Raw genomic sequence first — 18,920 nt, forward strand, 5'->3', positions numbered from 1 at the left:
TGTGCTGCCAGCACATGACACTGCCAGCACAGCAGTTATCAATTGAGAATACAGGGGCACACATTCATAGCCAGTTCATCCAGTATGTGTGGGGGTAATTACCCCAACACCATTGGTTTTGTTCTTCAAGACACATAGAATAGCTTTAGATGGTGGTTGATCTTCAGCTGAGCCCTACCACTGCTGACTTACAGAAAGATTTTTGTCAGCCAGACTTCTCTACTATGACCCTTTGATGAACATAGTTTCATAGGGAAGGACCCTAAAGGGATGCCCCATGAAGTCATTTCTATAAACTTTGTACTAGTCAGGTCAGAAACACTTTAGTGAGTCTACCTGCACCCACTTCAGAAGTGCTGTGAATCCAATTCATTTCATACTTCTTGAACCCCTCAGTAAGCCATGAACTATGGCATAACCATATCTCTGCCTTTTTCTTCAGTCTCAGGCTGGTTCCAAAGAGACAACACAAAATGGCAGATTACTCTGTCTTTCCTTCTTTCCTGGTAGCTGTCCCCTCAGAGATGTTTGTAGGCGTGTTGCAAATGTTCCACATGCTGACAACTTTATGTTTTTTAATAAATAAAGACAAAACATGCCAGTAACTCTTCTGACTACCTAAGAGAAATGCTTCCAAAATTGTCTAAATATTAAAAATAATGTTAATTCCCCTTTCTACAGAACCTTCCGAGTCCCCATTCTAAGATGTCCTTGGAAGAAATGAAAGACCTTTACATTGATGGACATAACCTGCAACCAGAAACCAGGGAAGTGAATGGGATTCTCATGTCCAAGATGATGAGTGATAATTGGGACAAAATCTGGAACTTCCAAGCAAAGCCTGATGATCTCCTCATTGCAACTTATGCAAAAGCCGGTAGGTATAAGGAAGAGTAGTAGAAAAGGCCACTTACACAGAACAAGTGCTTCCTAATATGAGCATCCATACTAAAAGAGGATGGGTGGGGCTTTATCTAGGCAAGTCCCTATAAAAAATAAAACAAACAGAACAAAATAACTACCCCAACTCATAAGGGTCAATACCCTATACTACTGGATTCTCCTTTAATTAAGCACTTGAAAGACAGAGATGACCCAACCATAACAAAACCCTAAAGACTAAATAAAATTACAAAATGTTCACACAGAAATTACAAAGCACAGACTGTGGAAAACGAAATGGGAATTCTTGGATTCTGTCAGCCTAGCCACCCTTCTGCATTCGCCTCTCTAGCCCTAAACAGTGCCTTCTAGTGGCCTATATTGGCATGAACTTGAGCACCTGCAGCCCAGATGGAGTACTGAGAACTCATGCATACCCATTGTGAGAAAAATAGAGAAGAGTTTCCAGTTATTAGAATCCTAGGGAACAAAGAGGGGACTATGGGATTGGATCAGAAAAGACAAAGAATGCCATGGGCCTAATCAGGGAGAAAGGCAAGGAACATTGTCTAAGTCAGGGTTTCTATTCGTGCACAAAACACCATGACCAAGAAGCAAGTTGGGGATGAAAGGTTTATTCAGCTTACACTTCCACATTGCTGTTCATCACCAAAGGAAGTCAGGACTGGAACCCAAGCAGGTTAGGAAGCAGGAGCTGATGCAGAGGCTGTGGAGGGATGTTACTTACTGGCATGCTTCCCTGGCTTGCTCAGCCTGCTTTCTTATAGAACCCAGGGCTACCAGCCCAGAGATGGCATCCCCCACAATGGGCTGAACCCTCCCGCCTTGATCACTAGTTGAGAAAATGCCTTACAGCTGAATCTCGTGGAGCCATTTCCCTAACTGAGGCTCCTTTGTCTGTGATTAACTCCAGCTTCTGTCAAGTTGACACAAAACCAGCAAGTACAAACATCTTCCTTGGGGAAACATTGGTCAATGACTAGTGGGAATTTCCCCTCCTCATTGCCATTTTGACAACCCACGCAGTGTGATAGAGTTTAGTTTGGACATGTGATTTAGTACCAGAAACTTCTGACATGAATATACAGCTGAATTTTGAAAACATGACACCACTGAACTTCATATTAGTGGGCATGTCAACTGCTATTGCTCATTGAGGCAAGATTTAGCTTAGGAGTTTCTAAGCAGGGATTCTGGTAGCTATGGGCTCTCAATTTCTGTCTGGTTTTCACTGGACATGGGGTTTTCCCACATCTGAACTCAAACATGCACTTTTTCTTAGAGGAGAAGGTTTTAATAAATCAGGCTTGAAAACTATGCAGCTACCTGCAAGGACCTCTGACCTTTGTCCAATGGTCTGTTCTCCCCGCTCTCCACCCTCCTCTATTCCCCTCTATTTTTTCCTGTCCCCTCCATCCTTTCTCCTGTCCCATCTTTTGCTTTATTGCAGTATTTCTCTCAGCATTGCTCAACCTCCCATAAACACTACATACACACTTCCAGGTGGAACAAACTTGGCCTGGTCCCCTCCAGATAATATTATTTTCTAGGGCAGGTGACATTCTATTTTTACTTCCATTCTTCATGTCAAAACAGCCATAGTTCTACTCAAGCCTTTTGTCAATTAGAAACCTTCCTGTTCAAGCACATTTTTTTTCTAACCAGCCTTCCTGTGGCAATGACTACCTTTTGGTTATGTGTCGCGCGCCTCTCACGTCCCACTGATAGAAACAGGCGTGCAACAACACAAGATTCTTCTGTGGACAACTTTTATTGTACAGCATTCTGAGCAGGGGACTTCCTGAGCAGGAAACTTCTCTCTGAGCAGGGGACTTCTACCGGGGTCTTCTGTATAGGCGATCTCTCACGTGCGACCTCCCCTCGTGGGATCTCCCCTCACCGGGTCTTCCTCATGTGATCTCTCTTACTGGGTCTCTCTCCCACATGCGATCTCTCTGCAATCTCTCCTATCGGGTCTCTCTCTCCACGTGGGATCTCCCGCAATCTCTTCTTGTGGGGGAGAAATGCACTGCTTATATATGCCTAAGAGACTTGTGTTGCTACCTGATTGGTGCATCCTCCAGTAGCTCATTCACGTGCCCCGAGATTGGGCTATGACTTATGTGATTGCCAAGCCACACGAGGGGAAAGATTTTTGTAGGCTGAACAATGGGCGGGAAGCTGGCGCCATCTATTGGCGCCAATGGCTTCCTACAGTTATGTGCATACCTAGTGTGTTTGTTTTATCTGTGAGAAAAACAAACCATCAAAAGTAGTGACTGTATCTTGTTACAAGAAAACTATAGCCTTTGACTCAAGTAGCTAATTACCTAACCAAAATGGAAGCTTTTCTTAATTTGAAAGAGTATATGTCCAGTAGTCAAGAAGGAGTCTCTGTCATGTCTCCCCCAGAAAGGACCATCAGCTTATGAGAACAAGTGCATTGGCTCATTCAACTTTGATTCAATCCATATTTGCCTGACTTCATATTTATTCACTCAAACTCCATTTATGGGAGACAAAGTACTTTATTGAAGGCCAGTCAGAAAGAGGAAAGAGAATTTTTAAAAAGCATGCACTACAAGCACACAGTGAGGAGCACAGAGGGCCACTGGTGTTTAGAAGAAGACAAATAATGTAATAGGTGAGTTGACTCTATCTAGAATCCAGCCAATCTGAACACAGCTTTGTTCACTCTATGTGACTGATTAAATTAAGTTGAATTGTGCCATGAGTAGAAATAAAAATAACTAATGCTTCTAGGTACGACCTGGACACAGGAAATTGTGGACATGATCCAAAATGATGGGGATCTTCAAAAGTGCCAGAGGGCCAACACGTATGACAGACACCCTTTCATTGAGTGGACTTTGCCTCCACCCCTCAACTCAGGTGAGTTCAACCAACTGGAGGACAGGAGACTGTAATCATTTTTAATCACTGTGCAGTATCAGTTTTTACCCCAGAGAAAGATAATTTCTATGGTCTTCCTTCTAAAAAAAATCACTTTTAAATGGAACCAGAAAGGATTGTGAAAGCAGCCCAGGATAACACAATTCCTTTCCTAAAATCAAAATTATATAGCATAAGGCACACAGCCCATGGTGTGCAAACATCTGAAGTGCCAAGCATGTATAAGAAAGAGGTCAATAAAGTCATGGGCCATATGTGTCACCAAAGTCTGAAAATTAAATGTCTGTTGCCCCAGGGAAGGCACTTTGGGAGCAGTAGAGTGGTTGGCCATATGTCAGATAGATTTAGGCCACTGATCCTGCCGATTAGAAGATAATAAAAGCCCAACTTCTGACCCTTTTTTATAAGGCTTGAAAAGAAACGTTTTGTTCTACCACATGCTCAACCATGCTGTACTTACTTAGCAGAGGTTTAAAAAATAAGGCCACTATTTCTGTAAGTTCTTAAGCGATCCACCAAAGCAGATCTTTGTTTTGCCAATTTGATCATGTCAAACATCATCATATAATGGCAGATAACATGCATTATCATACGAAATCAGAGGAAAGGAGCATAATTAGAACAAAAACAAGACCAAACACCAGCTGAGCAACCTCCAAACACTCTAATTTCATGTATGATGTCAAAGCTCTTCAGATCTCCAACTCCTTTTAGTTTTGATTAACTGCAAAAATATTTTTTTCCAATTTGGGCTGGTTCTACTACCTGTTAGCTACTTTTCTTAGCAGGTACCCCATGTCACTAAAACCTCCAACATCTTGGGGTCTCCAAGGCAATCCAGGCTTTACATTCACAGCTTTGTGCAATAAACTTTCTAGGTCTCTATGCAGAGACACTCTTTTTTATTTCTTACAACTTTATTTAAAGAAGAAAGATACATGTACAGATTTTTAAAAGCATTTTGGCAATTCTTTTAGAGGTTTGATAGCATGCATTGAAATACCACTAGCTACCATAAGCATAAAATACGTGTAGAACAGAATGTAACATAGGAACAGTCAGAGTTTTCTTGGTGTGTATAGACTAAACATAATGATCTTTGGATACCAAAAATTGCCACAAGGCTATATTCCTACCTTTGATTATTAATGATTTAAGGTCTGAGAGGGTACCACACTCTGAGAGGGTGCTATGCACTTTTTTTCCCTAAGAATGACTGAGGCTTTCATTATTTGGCCTTTGTTATCCTTGAGCTTCATATGGCCTGTGAGTTGTTTCTGGGGTGTTCAGAGCTTTCTGGGGTTAGTATCCAATTATCAGTGACTGCATATTATGTCTGTTGTGTGACTGGGTTACCTCACTCAGGATGATATTCTCTAGATGCATCTATTTTCCTAGGAATTTCATAAAGTCATTATTTCTAATAGGTGAGTAGTATTCTGTTGTATAAATATACCACAATTTTTGTATCCATTCATCTACTGAAGGACATCTGTGTTCTTTCCAGCTTCTGGTTATTATAAATAGGGCTGCAGTGAACATTGTGGTGCATGTGTCCTTATTGTATGTTGGAGCATTTCTGGGGTATATGCCCAGAAGTGGGATAACTAGGTCTTCAGGTAGGACTATGTCCAATTTTCTGAGAAACCACCAGACTGATTTCCAGAGTGTTTGTACCAGCATACAACCCCAACAGCAGTGGAGGAGTGTTCCTCTTTCTCCACATCCTCACAAGTATCTGGTGTATTCTGAGTTTTTGATCTTAGCCACTCTGACTGGTGTGAGGTGGAATCTCAGGGTTGTTTTGATTTGAATTTCCCTGATGACTAATACTTCCTTAATGTCGTGCACTTCCTTAAATGCTTCTCAGCCATTCGATAATCCTCAATTGAGAATTTTTCGTTTAGCTCTGTACCCCATTATTTGATAGGATTGTTTGATTCTCTGGAGTGTAACTTCTTGAGTTCTTTGTATATATTGGATATTAGACCTCTATCTGATGTAGGGTTGGTAAAGATCTTTTCCCACTCTGTTGGCTCAGCATATTTGTCCTTTAAATAGAGGAAGGTTACTGATTTGTTTGAGTTAATTTTATATCCAGCTACTTTACTGCAGTTGTTTATCAGCTGTAAAAGTTCCCTGGTGGAATTTTTGGGGTCACTTTAGTATACCACAAGATGGAGAGAGGCATAGATAGGTCTTACATGTTTAAGACTGTAGAGTCAATCATTTAGTCAATACAGTTTTTAGTGTTTAACAAAACATTGAGTGCACATAGCTAAGGAGAAAGATCTGGCTACACAAAGTTGTCTTACTCCTAGGTCTGGATCTGGCTAACAAAATGCCATCTCCTAGAACACTGAAGACTCACCTGCCTGTTCAGCTGATTCCACCTTCTTTCTGGAAAGAAAACTCAAAGGTAAAACCAACCCAATTTTATTCATTAAACCTGACACTACCTGTAGAAATGATACAGAACATGGTGGCATTAACCCAGAACCCACATTCTCCTTTTTGCACGCACCTTTCTTTCAGAATATTATTGTTGGGTACCATTGGAAGTTTTCATGCAAAGTTCTGATCATCTGCTCACAAACCTGTATTAAATGAGAGAAGTCAATTACACAAAGGCTTCCTTTTTGGAAGTAGAGTTTGAATTTTGAACCTCTATGATGCAGGGACCAAAAAAGACTTACAGGAGAGAAAGCTCCATGGGTAAAGCATGACAGTGAGTTTGTATATCTTTGGAACCCTAAAAAGACAGAAGATAGTAAACACTCAGGCCTCACTGCAGGCCCATGCAATATTCAACAGTATATTAAGAGTTCTCCTAAAGCCAACTATCTGAGAGCCTTACCTGCCTCTGGGTTTCTGCTGTGCCAACCGCTTAGCCACAAGTATCCCTTATGAAATGTACCCATGTCTAGAACATGATAGTTCATTAAGTCTATAGTAGTTAAAGCCATCTGACAATACACTTCCTACAGCAATAGACCAGACAATTCTTTCTAATAGACACCAAGGAGAACATGTCCACCTTGTAGGTGAAACTTGCTCCTCTTACTCTTGGAATGACAACTCTAATTTGGTAATGTGTAGAAACTTGATATACTCTTGCAGTAACCTTACCTCATGAAGCTAAATCCAACTATAATGTTTCTGTTTCCTCTATTTAATTTTTTGACACTTCTTAATTAAAATCCTATATAAGGATAAACACAGATTCTGACTAAACTCAACCTTCTCATACATTTTTAACTCTGCACATACTAACAACACAGATAAAAGAAGAGGGTTTGATATTGGGGCCTTCTTAAAGGAGGTCCAAAAGCTTTAACATTGGCCACTTCCAGGATAACAGGATAATGTACAATCTTTAGTTTGTAAGGCTATACTATATTACCTAAGAGTAGCTATCTGAGATGTTTGTATATATGTATGTATGTATGTATATATGTATGTATGTATATGTATGTACATGTTTACATACACACACATTAAGGGAAGAAGATAAAGGTAAGTAGTTTAGGGAAAAATATTTGTCTTGGGTACACATTTCAAATAGACTGATCTTGGCAGCTGGGGTCAAGGGAGTCCCAAACCCAGGGAAAGAGGACTAGATCCCAACATTAGCAATAGGTAGATGGGGAAAGAGGCTGTTGATGGACAGTACTTATTTGGTGTCCATTTGACCAATGAGAGGTAGATTTAAGTGAATTCCCTGAAGCTTTAAAAAATCTTTTTAAGTATCCAAAAAGATAAATTCTAGATATCTTAGTATTATCACTGTTTGTAATATGTACTAAGATCTATATTGTAGAAAAACCAACAAACTCATGTTATTAAGTCACAGTAAAACCTACAATAAAATGATTTGGATGAGATGCATGAACACTCTATTCTCTCTCCAGAAGACTAGGTGTATATAGTTCTAGCACAATAAAAAGCACTTCTTATCACAATTTAAAGTTTTACATCCTCCATCCTTCATTACTTGAATTTACTAACCTTAAAATACCATCTTTGACCATTACTTTCTTAGATCCTATACTTAAGCTTTCATATCCTTAGACCTAACATTAACTTCCACTTTTTCTTATCCAAATATTTACCATGAGACAGAGGTAACCGGTTGATTACTGGGAGCACTCCCTGTAAGTTGGGTTTCTTTAGTTAAAGGAATCATAAGAAGTTACATCTTTCACTAGTCTAGTCTTTAAATCCATCAAAGACGTGAGAAGAATAAATTGTACCTGAGTAAGCAAGAAGTGCTGGTGAAGCAGCTTCTGAGTTTACCAGAAATTACTAGCTACTTAGCCCCCAGGTTACTCTGTGGTCTCTGTGGCATCTTTCTTTAGTTCTCAGGCCTTAGAAGACTTTTTCTGTGAAGCAGGAACTTGGGAAGGATATCTTACCTTTGTCTAGGCAAAGTAAGGAAGTCAATTTACCTGCCCTACCTGTTCACAGTGTGGACACTGTTCTGTCAACAGTCAAGGTAAAGGACAGTCTACAGACCAGTGCCAGCTTTGACACATTTGAAACAAGGTTCAAGTGGAAGGTTTTCTATACTCATCTTCTTCAGGGGAGGTTGCTGTTGTCATGCCTATTATTAAAAAATTTTTAGCAAACCTTTTCAATGACATATTCTGCATGTCTGTGAAGTGGCTCGGGACTATCTGCCTATCTAAACAAACAAACTGCTTGTTCAAGATATATGTCCCAGGCTTAACCTTGAAGACATATACTGGAGGCTAAACAAGGCCATCCCTGTTATATTTGAGTCTTCATGATTTTGAATTGACTTTGTTACTTTTCTAGTAACAAAAGTTTTAATCATAGATACAGTTTATAGATACTGGTAACTTTATTGAACCATTATATACCATTTTAGTTCTATGCACGTGTATGTGTGTGTGTGTGTGTGTGTGTGTGTGTGTGTGTGTGTGTGTGTGGTGTATGTGTGTGTGTGTGTGTGTGTGTGTTAGTTTATCTAAATAGCTAAAGCATAAAGACAAGTTACAAAAATAACATTAGCAAAATGAGGCTATAATATTTTAAGCTAGTGATTTTTAACCTTTTTAATGTTGGAATTAAAAACAAAATTTTTTCTCCAAACCATAACAGACATGGCTGCCAGCCATGTGGCTGCCATTAGTCAAGATGGTGGTAAAACCATGACTCTTCCTTCTTTATCTTATAGTCAAGATGGCAGCCAGCATGCATTGTTTATATCTTTCTCACTGCCAACTGGGGTATAGTCAAAAAGCTATGGCAGATGATTTAAAAGGCCAAGGATGTTCCATCACCACAACTGTTGTTGGGACATGAGAGAGGTGGGTGCAGAGACACAGGCAGCACCTAGAGCTTCCTGTGCAAAGGTGCTCAGCAACTTAAGCTGTTTTGCTGTGAATAAGATGGAAGGGGTATAAGGGCATTATTTCCAAAAAGCCCAGGCTCCGGAAGTTCAGACTGAAGCTGTTCATGTAAGGTTTGTGATAAAGCTAATTTGGATAAATTTCACAGCAGGCATCAGTGGTGTCCATTTTCTCAGCCTGTGCCAGTAGGTACTGGAAGACCCAGTGTTCAGTGCCCAGCTCATAAGCCTGGATTTGGACAATAGGAGTGAGATAGCCTCCGGTCAAACATCTTTTAAATCTGAAGATTCCATTGTAAGAAAGTCTGTGTTTTCTCTAGACTGGACAATCTATCCCTGGCAAGCCCTCAGCTTAGCAGAGAGTCTGATGTTTAGGTCCTATACCCAGAATAAGTACTCAAAACTTAAAGACAGTCTCTGGGAACTGATTACACATCAAGTCCAAAGTTGATCATGTTAGGCCAAAAGAAAAATAGGGGAATGTAGTAGGCTCCCTGTCTGACTTGACCTGACCTGTGCTGGAGGCTGATTCCTCTGAGTCTCACCACCAGATGATAGGTTATCTTCACCAATGAAATGAGTCAATTCAAGTCAAATTAAAGTTTAAAAGCAGGTTTACTGCGGGCAGTTCTCAGTTGGGTTCACCAGTCCCAATGTAAGAGACCAGGGGAACTGCCATGTACATAGGAAGCCAGAGAGAAGAGGGAAGAGTGAGAGCAAGAGAGAGCAAGAAAGAGCAAGAGAGAGCAAGAGAGAGAAAGACAGAGCAAGAGAGAGCAAGAGAGAGAGAAGCCCAGCCCTTGGTGCTGGAAAGTTCAGCATAGTGGGTGGAGTATGCCAGCCATGCCCTGTAACTGGTAGGGATTAAGGGATGCTGGAAAAACCTGGCAGCCAGGTACACTTTGATGTGTTAAATTTACACCTCAGCCACTAGTCCCCAGTTGAAACTCAACATAAAGTATGAGAGAAGGCACCATTGGAGTTTGACCAGAATCCAAAACAGAAATAGAAAAGAAAAAGAAGGAAGAGTTCAGAAGGGCAGACAGGCCTTCAAATGACTGCTATGTGGCAAGAATTCTAGGAATGAAAAGTGCATTATCTCATTAAAGGGCTACTTATTCCTATCGTCTCTTCAGCAAGGCCTAATTCAATCATCTCTCTAAGAGGTGGTCATTTGACCAAGTGATTGGCCAGTCAAACTGAATTAACTGACTCTTTAGGCAGGAAGAAATGCTGTGTTTACCACGGGGTATATTTCATTCTTTATGTAAGAAGGCAAAAGCTTTTTCTTAATGGGCCTTCAGTCCTGCTCTAACCAGATTATTGCCAACCTTGTAGAGGTAATGTCAGAAGAAACTCAAACACCTATTTAATTCAACACTAACACCCCTTTGTAAAATCAGTCTTATTAATACTGAAAACTTCCTGGATGGTAGTGCCTCTTTTTATCCACTTAGTTGTGATAGTAAATGCTTTCTGAGACCTTTCTCTACACTTTTCATCTTATGATGGTATGGTGGGCTTAACAGTGGCTATCCAGTGCTGTCTGTAGTATAGTCACTAGAACGTGGGAATTTACTATTGCCAAATTGGCCTTGCAGGTGTGATTAAGGATGTAGTAAACAACCTAAATTATCTGGGCCTTAGATTTCACCATAGAGGTTTATGTAAAAGAGGCAAGCAGAAATAGAAGATGAAGCAACCAAAGCAAGAAAAAATGAGTAATTTTAGGAAAGAGCCAGCAGCTATGAAATGTACGTGATTTCCAATGCTAGAAATGATATGGAAATGCACTGTCCGCTACAATCACGAAAATGAATAAGCCCTGCTGATAGCTTTACTTTATCCCAATGAAACATGGGGTCCAGAACTCTAAGATCATATATCTAATTGCTTTCAGCCACTATATGTATTTATGATAACTTGTTTACAAGATGAACTAGAAGCTAAAATAAGTTATCAGACTCTTAAAATTATATTTGACTTTAGATTCAATATTGTAAGCTCTCTTGCATATATCTGTTCTGCCTAGGACTTCTCTTGTTTCCTATTTCTTAGCTCATGAACACGGCACCCAACATAGATGTACTTTACAAAATAGAAGCTGAAAATTAAATCTAGAAGTATTAGTTTGATATCCATAATCCCTGTAATGTGATGTAATGTGTGTGTGTGTGTGTGTGTGTGTGTGTGTGTGTGTGTGTGTGTGTGTGTGTGTGATATTAATAAGTGTAGTGCCTCACATTTTTTGGGTTCTCAAGTGCTTTCATGAACATTGGGTGGAAAGCCATTAGGAAGAAACAGTCAGGAAGGACTGAAAATATTGGTAGAAATGCAATTGGAAAAGTTCATGCTCAGGTACTTCACCAGAAGAAAAACAAATGACTGAAGTACCATACAAAGATGCTTAAGAATACATTAGTTTTCTTATATCAGACAAGAAGCATTGTAGTACTCCTTAAGCAAAATGCTTTACACAAGGTACTGATGAAGGAAGGAGAGGTTAATTTTGGTTCATTGTTCTGGAGGTTCAAACTTAACATGAGTCAGTGTCCATGACTGACCCTCTAGTAAGAGTAAACATATCATGGTAGAAATAAAAATCAAAGTGAGAGTTAAATATCAAAGTAGAAATGAAAGACAGGGAAAGAAAAAGGAAGAAGGAAGGAGAGGACCACAATATCTATGAAATGTCCACAGTACCTCTTTGTTGCACTATGCTGAAAATGTCTGGCCATTTAGGGAATGCAGTTCATGTCAAATCATAACAGTTTCTTTCTCCCCCAACATTGCTGCAAACATATATAGACACACAAGAATGGAGTCACATGACAAGAAATGGAAGGGGACAAACAGCAAGATAAGATAAGAGGATATCTATCTTTTGTCAGATCATACCATTGTCTTTTTTACTCCAGAATGCCCTGGCCAAGAAGAACTTAACAGTGACACAAAAGGTGAAAAGTGGGGGAGAAAATTCATCTGTGAGATTGATGTTTATCTATGGAGAAGAGACTGGCTGGCTCATAGCCTTTGCTTCTCTCATATCCAGTTGAGTCTCTTGGTTAAGCAAAAGCTAGAGAGGATTTTCAAATAATGAAACACACTGCTGCATGGGTTAAATGTTTTGTCCTCCAAATTTATAAATTGAAAATTTAATTCCCAAGTTGATAGGATTAGGAGGTAGATCGTTAGTGATCATGTTATAAAAGTGGGGCCTCATGACTGAGGTATTGACATTTATTATTTATTCTCTGAGGAATCTGGATTTCCCAAGACAATTACACCTTCATTTTAGTTTCTCTATCCTCCAGAACTGTGAGAAATTGTTTTGTTTAAAAGGCACCCAGTCTCCAGCATCTTCTTACAGCAGTATAACTGGATGAAGTAACTATGGGTAGCTTCCTCATTTCTCAAATTAGTTAAGGGTAATAGCACCATTTAGCATGTAAATCACAACCCGATTAAAATAGAAAAAGGAATGTAATTGCTAGTAATGTTAATAATACAGTGATAAATCAGAATGATTCATAAACAAATTAGAAAAGATGGCCATGTTGATCATAAAAATACATGCACACCCAATTCCAAAATAATTTGACCTGCAATATAAAGAATACTTTCAAAGAACATAAGTGTCCATACTGACTAGTGATAATATTTTCTCTTCTTTTCTCTTTGCTTCCTGTTCCCTTTGCTGGACAAACCTAGATTATCTATGTGGCCAGAAATGCCAAGGATTGCCTGATATCTTACTATTATTTCTCAAGAATGAATAAAATGCTGCCTGACCCTGGTACCCTGGGAGAATACATTGAAACATTCAAAGCTGGAAAAGGTATGTGAAACAAAATGGTGGTGTCCTATTTCCTAACCCATGAAATGACAACAGAGAAGATTTTCAGTAGACATTTGCATCAGTGTCAATCAGGGAAGATTATATACTGAGAATAGGTCATTTCCAAAGAGTTTGGCAAAGAGACTGTTGACAGTTGTGAGCAAAGTTAGGGAAAGTAAGCAAGGGCTAGTGGGGGTTTCTGGTTTTCCCTATCCTCTGATGCTATCAGTGGGATGGGGGGGACCTTTAATGGGAACTGAGCTTTGACAATGCCAGCAGCCAGCCACAGTGAGCCAAGGGGAATTACACCAAGGAAACAAATCCAACATTCTCCTATCTCCAAAAGCCTTTCAGTGACTCTTTGAACAAAGTCTGCCCATAAGGTGATTTCTACTTGCTGTCCATGTTTGTCAGAACCAGCAAAAGATAACCAGCATCTTTCTTATCACTAACCATCCCAAAAAGCCAAGTTGTCCAGATACCAGGTAGTAAGACATTTCCTCTAGTTTATTTCAAAGTCATACTATTAGAATGTCTCATATATATATACAAATATAACATTGCATATATATGCATATGTTAAATGAATAAAGTCGTAATTTAAATAATTATTACTATTGCATAACATTAATCTATGTGCATTATGATGATGCAAGAAAAATAAAAGTTTTGAACTCAGTCATAAAACAACCCTCTACAGCAGAGAAAGTTAAATGGTGAGAATAAAAAACAAGGAATTCAGAATGTATCTTATTATCTGACTCAATACTCTTAGAAAAGGAAGAGGGCTCAGCAGCATCCAAGATCCAGGGGCAGTGAATTACTACAAGTTTGCAACCTTCTGGCCACAGCGGGGGAGCTGTATATTCAAATTGTAAGAGTATTCATAAGCCCTGTGATAGCCCAAGCCATATCAAATTCTAGCATCAATAGAAGCTGTGCATAAAATTCTTCCCCTAACAAATGAGTCACTGGGGATTGTTATTTGCTGAAAGATAACATCAGGTCAGTTTAACCTAACAGTATATATTTCCTTTGATAAGTATACTATGCTCCAGTGGAAGACACCATATTCAAAAATATTTGGGGGAGTCCAAATTGGCCCTGATGGGAATAAAAAGATACAAAGTTGGGTGGGTGTAAAAGGGGAAATACTTCTGGTAAGTCTTAGGGGAGAGGGCTGAAAAATTATTAAATGTGTGGTGGTGGGGTGTCTGTGGGTGTCTTTGTGTTTATGTAAAACTATATTCTGCAAGAAAGAATTCTATTAAGGACCTTTGTATTCTTTTATTTATTAATTTTTTTATTTGACACAGACATGCTCATTTGATAATTTTTAAGGTGACAGTGACATCACCTTTCTTTTCCTTCTCAGTGCTATGGGGCTCCTGGTATGACCATGTAAAGGGATGGTGGGATGTGAAAGACCAACACCGTATTCTCTACCTCTTCTATGAAGACATGAAAGAGGTGATGTCAGTGTGTTCTCAACCGTGTCATTCCCCCATCCTCATATACAACAATCCCAGTGACACTCTAGGATATCGGCTTGTCTGCAGAAGATCCTTGAGGGACACTCTCTGCTTCCTTGATACCCTAAAACTTTGTCTTCCCCTAGAAACTCTGCAACTCAATTTTTCCCTAGAAACTCTAACCTTCCCCCCTTTGTACTCATAGTTTTCACAGTATCTTTTCTCTTTAAAAAAACAAGTTTTATATTCATGTCAACTGACCAGATTCTGACACTCATTACCCATGTTTCATTATCTAAAAAGCTGGTTGTTTTCCATCTCACAGAGTGACTAGAAATTTATCAAGTTGTAGTTGTAAAGAAAGTGCAGCTTCTTTCTCCCTTTGCCACACCACTGAAGTCCATCATAAACTAAGTTCTAGTCCATGTGAACACTGGCGGGATTAGTCACATGCAGTGGGGTACTAAAATGACATCATTCTCTGTTTCATTGTGAGTAAATAGAATGTAATGTCTAAAATTAACCTGTAAGCCACACCTGCTCAGGAATGAATTAACTTCCTGAAATACTGGGAGTTATAGCTTTTAGAAAATAACCTCATGGGAAAAAACAAAAGCCTCTAGGATTGTCTTTATAAACTCCTGCAACACATGTCTCAAGGCCTTTACATCTAGGAAACTCTAGGGAATGGTCCTGACCAAGGTCTATCTCTTAGTTGGTACTTAATATTTAATAAAGATTGCTTAAAATTTGACCCAAATTTTAAGTTGTTATTTCTGGCAAATCTTAGGATTAATATAGAGCACATATCTACTCTCACAATCCTGTGGAATGGTATGCTCATGTTACAAATCCACCTTCTACATGCAAACTAAGAAGTCTAGTGTAATTTAATCAGAAGCTTTATTTTCTTTTCTTTCATCAGAATGAGGCAAGCTGCAAGGGTTCATATCCTTGGGTTGATTTGGTAACTCTTTTATTCATTCTCTTATTAGACTTCTCATAGTTCACAATCTTTTTTTTTTTTTTTTTTTGCTAGCTATTATAGCCACTATACCGAAGTTAATCGCAACAGAACCTCAGCTTCACATGATCTTCACAGTCTCTGACACACAGTAAATAGAACAGCTCCCCTACTAAGAGTCCAGGTCCTGTCTCTCGAGGCATGTGATCCCTTGCTACAAGTGAATCTCCTAGATGGCAAGAGTAGAATATGGCATGATCAATACCCTGCACTAAAACTACTTAAGATAAATTTCAATTGTTTCCTTGAAACATTTTTTCCTAAATATCATTTGTCAATACTTACTAAATATCGTCTTTAATGGAAGACCAAAATTATTTATTTTGTATAACTGTTCTGCATACAGGACCCTAAAAGAGAAATTGAGAAGATAGTAAAATTTCTGGAAAAAGACATATCAGAGGAAGTTCTAAATAAAATCATTTATCACACCTCTTTTGATGTAATGAAGGAAAACCCAATGGCCAACTATACCACTCTACCCTCCTCTATCATGGACCACTCTATATCTCCTTTCATGAGGAAAGGTAGGTGATATTGACATTTTGATATATCAAATAACTCTCATGGTCTTACTTATATTTTCTACTGATATACCATGCTACCTGACTTAATTTGCTAAGAGGTGTAGTGTAAGAGAAAGGTTGTATGTGTACCTGTCCATCTTGGTGCAGGTCATCAGGGTGTATAGGCACTCCTTCTGTGTCTACAGCACTTCCTAAGAGTTCACTTTGTTTCAGGGATGCCTGGAGACTGGAAGAACTACTTTACTGTAGCACAAAATGAGGATTTTGATGAAGACTACCGGAAGAAGATGGAAGGGAGCACTATTACTTTCCGCACAGAGATCTGAGAGCAGTGGAGAAGAGGGAAGCCCTAGACTTCCTGGATATATGCTTTAGCTGTTTAATCTTCCATTCCTGAGCTGTTGCAAAATTCTGTATGTCCTATGATACTGTTTCATCAAAATGTAATTATACCTTCTACAGAATGATTTTGGTTACATTATGTGATTATTCTTATTGATACCTACTAAACAACCATGTACCTTTACTGCATTTAGGCAAAATAAACAAAATACCTTCACTGGTCTACAATTGTCTTGTTTTACAACAAAATCCATGAATATAAAGACACACAGGAGAACATGATTAGATATAAGAAAGTAAAAATTAAAAGCAAAGGGAATGAAAAGAGAGTACTGAGCATAAACCAAATGCTAGCTAGTTTTCTTAACAATTATCTTCATCTGTTCTATGATACTTTAACAAAACACCTAATTTGTTTGTAAACAATAAAAAACTATTTCTTATGTGCTGCATTGAAACCTGGGTACTAAGGTCAAAGCTCCACACTGGCAAGCCCCTTCTTATTGTACCCTCACATGATGGCTGACAGAAGGCACAGAGGGGTAGCAGAAGAGGTCAAATACATGTTTTCATCATGGACCTGTGCTAACTCATTTACATGATGCCGTACTTACATATCCTGAGTCCATTGCAATGAAGACTCAGTTTCCAACATATAACAAACATTGCTATATATTCAAACTATAGCTGTAGCCCAAGAATAAGATGTCCCACTTCAAGATTCCTCCACTATATAACAACAACAACAAAGTCGGGCATAAAAGCTGCCTTTGAAGTTGTCAAGGTTATCTATGAGATTCCTAAAATTGTTGTGCTCGGTCACTTCCCCAAAATAGAAGGTAAGTCCCTACTGTTGGTGACATTTTACACTTTGGACCATGCACACAACCCAGAAGCTCTGAATTGGATTTGTCTTGAAATTAGACACCCTGAGTGATGTGGGGACTATCATTTTTTCTTCAACAATGCAGGATTAATCCCTCTGAATTGCTGGATAGATTGTTTCTACTGGCAAAGAATATCATCAGAATTTAAGTAGTCAGTGTTTCCAGTTCCATCAGTCTTTCTATATCATCTCAGATTTAGTTTATAGTGTCCCTTTCTTCTAAATTGATGGTCTCACTTTAAGAGTAGACTCCATGTGAGGCTTGAAGTTTATTGTCATTGAGGTATTTGAACAAAGAAATTATGTGTTCAGTTTTCCACAATATAAATCCTCTGTCTCTTGGTCTCTATTGGTCTGTCTTGGAAAAACAGCTTTCAGGTAAATTTATGTGCATTTTGAAGTAGGAGTTTGTGTCCTAGAACTCATTCTAGAAACAAGCATTCAAACTTCTTACTTCACAGAAATAGTTCATAATATATATTCATAATATCATACATTTTATATATATATATATATATAATCCAGACTGTTGTTTGATTAAAACATAGACAGTGGCTATGCTTTTCCAGTGCATGTACTCCCAGTATTCTTTTTACTACTATAAAAAGTCATGGGTCTTTTCTATCTAGCCGCATTAAAAAGTTGATTTTAAACAAATGAACCAATCAGAAAATTTTTCTTTAAGATGTTTACTTTTGAACTGCTATCTAGAGAAGTAGAAACAATAGTACATGCACCATGTATGCACACATATGCACATAGGAACACAGTGTCACAGAAGACAGAAAGTCCAAACATTATACAGTTTATATTCCAGTTTTAGTCTAAAGGCAAGCAGATGTCACACTAAGTAGAGTAAAAGGCTGTAGATATCAGGGTGCTAGGATATTCCTTATTACTGCAGAACTTCCCTAGCAAAGTCCTGTGTTTGATCATCATTACTGAAAGCTCATGTAAGGGATAATCAGGACATTTTTTAGCTTTTTAGAATTGCTAATTATTTCAGTGGTTCAGCTAATCAAGTAAGGCCCACACACATGACAGAAGCTAAACTTTACTCATCTACTGGTTTAATATTAATCACATCCAGTATCTACCCAGAAATATCTAAGGTAATGTTTGACTAAATATTTAGGCACTCCACAGTCAGTCTTTTATTTAAAAATAAGCCAGAAGCTGGAAGGAACCAAGATGTCCTTCAGAAGATGAATGGATACAAAAATTGTGGTACATATACACAATGGAATACTACTCAGCCACCAGAAACAATGACTTGACCAAATTCTTAAGAAAATGGCTGCATCTAGAGAATATCATCCTGAGTGAGATAACCCAGTCACAAAAGAACAGACATAATATGCAGTCACTAATAGTGGGATGCTAACCCCAGAGGCTTGCACTCCACCAAAAACAACTCACAGACTGTATGAAGTCCATGAAATAAAGAAAACAAAACAAAACAAAAAAAAATATTTACAAAACAAGAAAACTTTAACTATTTCCATGTTACATTTTGTTTTACATGTACTTTATGCTTATTGTAACTATTAAGTTTTCAAGGCATACTATCAAACCTTGAAAAAAATCAAGTACTGACTAAAAAATATATTCATATAGTTTTATGTAAAAATTATGTTAAAA

At 38.5% G+C, this 18,920-nt stretch overlaps 1 protein-coding gene across 1 annotated transcript; it reads left to right on the forward strand.

The window, feature by feature from the left end:
* Nucleotides 1-705: 705 nt before the first annotated feature.
* SULT1C3 (sulfotransferase family 1C member 3) lies at nt 706-16,377 on the forward strand (the record flags this gene model as incomplete). The annotated part of the gene is made up of 7 exons (XM_080916919.1): nt 706-877; nt 3,667-3,795; nt 6,138-6,235; nt 12,902-13,028; nt 14,404-14,498; nt 15,871-16,051; nt 16,265-16,377. The coding sequence occupies 7 exons, from the start codon at nt 706-708 to the stop codon at nt 16,375-16,377; spliced, it is 915 nt and encodes a 304-aa protein (XP_080773045.1).
* Between the last annotated feature and the right edge of the window lie 2,543 nt (nt 16,378-18,920).

The sequence above is a fragment of the Micromys minutus genome, assembly GCF_963924665.1.
Source record: "Micromys minutus genome assembly, chromosome: 5".
In the NCBI taxonomy this organism is placed as follows: domain Eukaryota; kingdom Metazoa; phylum Chordata; class Mammalia; order Rodentia; family Muridae; genus Micromys; species Micromys minutus.